This window comes from Echinops telfairi, unplaced genomic scaffold (genome assembly GCF_000313985.2).
Source record: "Echinops telfairi isolate 266 unplaced genomic scaffold, ASM31398v2 ScPeMD7_655;HRSCAF=1070, whole genome shotgun sequence".
Classification (NCBI taxonomy): Eukaryota; Metazoa; Chordata; class Mammalia; order Afrosoricida; family Tenrecidae; genus Echinops; species Echinops telfairi.
This window is the reverse complement of record NW_022104553.1, coordinates 18,940,344-18,946,507: the sequence shown is the minus strand read 5'-3', so window position 1 is coordinate 18,946,507 and position 6,164 is coordinate 18,940,344. Positions and strand designations below refer to the sequence as shown.

The 6,164-nt window shown below is 43.4% G+C and overlaps 1 protein-coding gene across 1 annotated transcript in view; it reads left to right on the top strand.

Annotated features, from left to right (window-relative positions):
• LOC115870344 (zinc finger protein 613-like) overlaps positions 1–3,548 on the top strand; it is a 13,097-nt gene extending 9,549 nt beyond the window's left edge. The window contains exon 4 of the mRNA XM_045292572.1: positions 1,650–3,548. Within this exon, the coding sequence (XP_045148507.1) occupies positions 1,650–2,974 (1,325 nt within the window). The 3' untranslated portion in view covers positions 2,975–3,548. The remainder of the gene's footprint in view (positions 1–1,649) is intronic.
• The last annotated feature ends 2,616 nt before the right edge of the window (positions 3,549–6,164 follow it).

The window sequence follows — 6,164 nt, the reverse complement described above, 5'->3', positions numbered from 1 at the left end:
AGGCCATTGTCCCCAGCAGCAGGGAGCAGGCCCAGCCCTGCTGTGGGATGAGACAGCAGTCTGGCAGCAAGTGTCTGACTTCTCCCCACAACAAACCCACTGGGATAGAAAGAACACAAAGCTCAGCTGTGCTTAGACGGGAAACCTTTCTAGCGATTTTACTAAAGAACCAAAGCAAAAGGCCATAACACAGTCGTTGCTTCTTCACACCCTTCACCTCCCTTGCCCTGAAATTCCACCTCCCAAGCCTCTCTCCACAGACAGAACTTTGAATTCATGTCTGTCCTCTGAATAAAGCCACCTCCCTCCCTTTATTCAGTCACCCTGCTTTCCCTTCCTTACATCGAAGCCCATTTGGGGCCTTGTGTCCTACAGTAAACCACCTTTATCTGCTTGCTAAGCTCCACTTTCCCTCTATTCTGGAGTTCTCCACAATTTCTTATTTTTATTTATTCTAGTTCTTCCACCCTTCTCTACAAGTTCTCATGCCCACTGTCCCGTCCATGACACCTTCTATATCTCTGCTGCATTTGATGATTTACTGAAATAGCCCACAAAATTCACAAGCGATACTCATAGAATGATGGGGTTTACTAGGGCGATAACAGGCTACAGTCGGGGATCAGGAAAACTTAAGGTATCTACTGAGTGAAGCTCCTTCTGTTTCCCAGACAAGCCTAGCCTATTGATATCTCCTTTGATATTGTGCAACATAGGCTTCTTTCTGTTCCCTATATCTGGATTCCTATCTCCTTGTTTTTACCATTCTTTAAGGAACATTAAGCTCCGAGTTGTACTTACACTCCTTGGTCTGTCACTACAGAGCCATCTCACATCAGTGTTTTTGGTTTCCCTCCCCACTCTCCCTCACGTGTGACCCTTGATACATTATTATGATTTTCTTTTTTATTTACAGGGTTTTCTTTCTTTTTAAAAAAATAATTTTATTAGGGGCTCATACAAATTATTATGATTTTCATATCTTGCACTGACCACTGTCTCCCTTTACCCACATTTTTGTCATTTTTCCCCCTGAGGATTGGGTGTTATACATCGATCATTGTGATTGGTTCTCCCTTCCTCATTGATCATTGTGATTGGTTCTCCCATCCTCATCCCACCTTCCCCCTACCCTCCTGGTATTGCTACTCCTATTTTTGTGCCTGACGGGTTTATCTGACCAGGAGTCCATGTGTCGTGAGCTCCTATCTGTACCAGTGTACATGCTCTGGTCTAGCCAGAAGTGAAAGGCAGGACTGGGGTCATGATAGTGGGTGTGTGTGTGTGTGTGTGTGTGTGTGTGTGTGTGTGTGTGTAAGCCTCAAAGAACCAGAGGAATATTGTGTTTCATCAGTGCTATACTGTGCCCTGGTTGACTCACCCCTTCCTTGTGACCCTTCTGTGAGAGGATGCCCCATTGCCTACAGATGGGTTTGGGGTCTCTGCTCCGACCCCCCTCCTTCTCAACAGTATGTTTTTTTGTTTGTTTTGGATCTTCTGATGCCTGTTACCTGATCCATCGACACTTTTTATGATCGCACAGGCTGGTGTGCTTCTTCCATGTGGGCTTGTTGCTTCTACATGAGTGTTTTGAAATCCCTCATATTAACTACTCAGGATGAAGTATTCTTTACCCTCTTCTTTTATAGAAACCCGGGAAATTGATGCTCATCTGCCTCAGCTCCTGCAAAATGAATTCAGGGTGAACAGAGTGACGCCATGCCTTGAGCATAATGCAAGGGAAGGTAGTCTTTCTCAGTGCGGAAGCCATTTTCCCGAACAGCAAAATCACAATGTGTTTGACTCACATGCAAAGTCTGTGCAATCAAATATCACTTCAATCAGCCAGAGTAGCCGCTGTGAAGTGAAGGACTTTGGTGAATTCACTGGAGGAGTAAAAAATTTTCTCCATGCTAATCAGGAGCAGTTTCATAAAGAAATAAATATCATCAATGCCGCTGACAGGAAATCCCGTAACACCAGATGTGAACTCATGAAGCAGGAGAGCAGTCACAAAATAAAGAAACCACATGTATGCAGTGAATGTGGGAAAGGCTTCACCAGGAAGTGTTGGCTCATTAGTCATGAGATCATTCACACAGAAGAGAAGCCCCATAGTTATAATCTATGTGGGGAAGCCTTCTCCAGACCACCGGAGCTCGCCCAACATCAGAGAACACACAGAGGGAAGAGATCTTTTGAATGCACTGGACGTGGCAAAGCGCTTCTCACAACATTTCAACTTACTGCCCATCAAAAAAGTCACGTAGGCGTGAAAAGCTTTAAATGCAGTGAGTGTGCAAAAGTCTTTCTACATAAAGATAATCTCATTATTCATCAGCAAATTCACACGGACGACAAACCCTACAAATGCGAGAAGTGTGGGAAAGGCTTTATGCGGAAAGGAAATTTCCGTGTTCATCAGCGTGTTCATGCTGGCGAAAAACCCTACAGATGCAAGGAATGTGGAAAAGATTTCGTAAAGGAGGAAGATTTCTTTATTCACCAACGAACTCATACTGGAGAGCAACCCTATACATGTAGTGGATGTGGAAAAGGTTTCATCCGGAAGGGACACCTCGTTATTCATCAGCAAATTCACAGTGGAGAGAAACCATATCTGTGTACTGACTGTGGAAAGGGCTTCATCCAGAAGGAAGATCTCCTTGTTCATCAGCGAATTCATACTGGAGAGAAGCCCTACATATGCACTGAATGTGGTAATGGCCACATCACCCAGAGAGACCACATTATTCATCAGCGAACTCATAGTGGAGACAAACTCTATTTATGTAGTGAGTGTGGAAAAGCCTTTACTAGAAAAGGGAATCTCACTATGCATCAGCGAATTCATACTGGAGAGAAGCCCTACAAATGCAGTGAATGTGGAAAAAGCTTCATTCAGAAGGGAAATCTCATTGTTCATCAGCGAATTCACAGTGGAGGAAAACCCCACGCATGCGGTGAACGGTGAATGTGAAAAAGGCTTTAACCAGAAAGGAAGCCTCATTGCTCATCGGCGAACCTACACTGGAGAGAAACCCTGTGTATGTGGTGAATGTGGTAAAGGCTTCTGAAGAAAGTCACACCTCCTAGCACACCAGAGATTACACAATGAGAATACTTACTTGGGATGCAGTATCTGGGGACAATCTCATTCTCAGAAGTCAAGTTTTATTGGACATCAAAAAATTCATGAAGGTGAAAGACCCAATGTAGCGAATGTGGGAAAACCTTCTCCATGAAGCAAACACTCATTGTGCATCCAAGATTTCATGAAGGCGAGGAACTGTATGGGTGCAGTGGGAGTGGAAAAGAATTTTCTTACATTTGTAGCCTTGTTTCACAAAATACCGATGAGAAAGAAATGTGTAGATTTAAGCACAGTGGAAGAATCTCCCAAACCAGTGATCTCATGTAGGAGAAAAACCTTTTGAATACACTATGTACAAACCCAAGATGCTGCTTGCTACCCATGGCAAACAACTATACACTTAGAGGTCAAAGAAAGCAGGTCAGAGGTTATTCTCTGTAAGGGTATCAGCCAACTAGAGCAATCAGACTGTGTTGTCTGTCCCACTCTAAGTAGGGCCTACTCCCTTCTGATCAGGATCGCAGGAGAGCCCAGGGAGGTCAAACCCAGTCAAGGGTGACCAAAGTTAGGTTGCCATATTGAGTCTAGGGTCCACCCATCTTATCATATGTATACCCCTAGTCCCTCCCCTTCCTATTACTTATATGCCCCTAGCCCATCCCCTGCCTGTCACGCTTATGCCTATTATACAGCCCCTTCCTGTGATGTGTGTGGTTGTGCCTTGGCCAGAAATAAACTCCATTGCCCTCTCTGCCCCTGCTGTGTGTGGACCAGGCTGGTGAGATCATGGCCGTCCAGGAGGTGAGCAAGCTACCATGAAATGTGTCTGACTCTGTCATTTTACTCTGTCTCCTATCTCTATTATTCTCTATGACTTTACTATGATCTTTATCTGTCTAACCAGACAATTGCCCTTATTGAGCCTGTGATAGTGGGGGGGTTGGTTTCCCCCACACCTTGCTAGGTTATGGTAGTGTTTAGATTTGAAAGTTGAAAACGGTTTTAAAAGCAACATTGGAATTCACTTTTCAGGTGCAGGAATCACATGGGACTAGTGCCTACCTACCCCATGGACAGGACGCACAATGTGCAAGATGTGTCGTATTTTGTGTAGCGGAAAGGTGTTTTCTGAGAGAATTCTGTTATTTCCATAATTTCCCCAAAAAGTTACATGGGAGAGTAGTGGTTTACATTGTGTTGTACTTTTTAGCACACATTTATTTACAAAGAGAATGAATGAACTAATCCAAGAATATTCGTTCATTGAAATTAATGAACAATTGGAAGGTAGCTTAATGAACAGGCTTGTCTTCCAGAAACTTAATTCTCCCTATGCGATACTCAAGGGCTCAACATAGAGGAAACCAGCCTCTAACAACCATAGAGTCAGTAGGTGCAATTGTACAGTGATGCTATATAAAGATCATAGTAAAGTCATAGAGGATAGGAAAGATCAGAGAGAGAATAAAGGATCGGACACATTTTATGGTAGCATGCTCACCTCAGCCCCTCTTGATGGTCCAAGTGGAACTGGGACCTTTACTATCTTGGAATTAAATTTTTTTGGTTATTATTTTATTGGCGGCTCTTACAGTTCTTATCACAATCCATACATATATCCATTGTGTTAAGCACATTGTACATTTCTTGCCATCATCATTTTCAAAACACTTGCTTTCTACTTGAGCCCATGGAATCCGCTCATTTTTCCCCTCCGTCTCCCATCCCCCTCCCTCATGAACCCTTGATAATTTATAAATTATAATTTTTTTCATGTCTTACACTGCTGTCTCCCTTCACCCACTTTTCTGTTCATCCACTTGGGAGGGGGTTATATATCAATCACTGTGATTGGTTCTCCCTTTCTCCCCCCACCTTCCCTTATTCTCCCAGGATCTCACTACTCTCATTATTGGTACTGAGGAGTTTATCTGTTCTAGATTCCCTGTGTTTCCAACTCTTATCTGTACCAGTGTATAAGTTCTGGTCCAGCCGGACTTGTAAGGTAGAATGGGGATCATGATAGTGTGGGGGGAGGAACTAGAGGAAAGTTGTGTGTTTCGATGGTGCTACACTGCACCCTGACTGGCTCGTCTCTTCCTTGTGACCATTCTGAAAGGAGATGTCCAATTGACTACACATGGGCTTTGTGTCTCCGCTCTGCCCTCCCCCTCATTCACATCGATAGGATTTTTTTGTTTTGCTTCGGGTCTTTGATGCTCGATGCTTGATCATATCGACACCTCATGATCGCACAGGCTGGTGTGCGTCTTCCATCTGGGCTTTGTTGCTTCTCAGCTAGATGGCTGCTTGTTTATCTTCAGGTCTTTAAGACCTCAGATGCTATGTCTTTTGATAGCTGGACACCATCAGCTTTCTTCAGCACATTTGCTTAATCACCCGCTTTGTCTTCAGTGATCCTGTCAGGAAAGGTGAGCATCACAGAGTGCCGGGTTAGTAGAGCAAAGTGTTCTTGCGTTGAGGGAGTACTTGAGTCAAGGTCCAATGTCCATCTGCTCCCTTAATACTTAACAAATATACACATAGATCTATTTCCCTATCGTTTTATATATAAATGTATTTACATATATACATGTCTGTATTTAGACCTCTATAAATGCCCTTTGCTGCCTAGTTCTTTCCTCTTTCCTTTTACTTTCCTCTTGTCCCACTATCATGTTCGGCCTTCATTCGGGTTTTGGTAATTCCTCTTGGCTACATTGCCCTTGGTCAAGCCCCTCCAGGCATCCCATGCCCTCCTTGCCATCGATTTTAGATCACTTGTTCCCTTATTCCTGGGTTTGTTGGCACCTTCCCATGTCCCCCCTGGAACCATCAGTCCCATTGTTTTCTCCTCTGGATTGTTTATCCCGCCTGTCTTATCTAGATAGACAATAATAAGCACAAAAGCAAGGCTAAGTAAAACAAACAAAACAAAAACAAACAAAAAAGCAAGGCTAAGTAAAACATTAACAACAAAAGGAAACCAAAACAAAAAAACTAATAGCAAATAAAAGCCTATAAATAGTTCCAGGTCTGTCTGTTGACCTTTATGAGTGTTTTCCAGTCA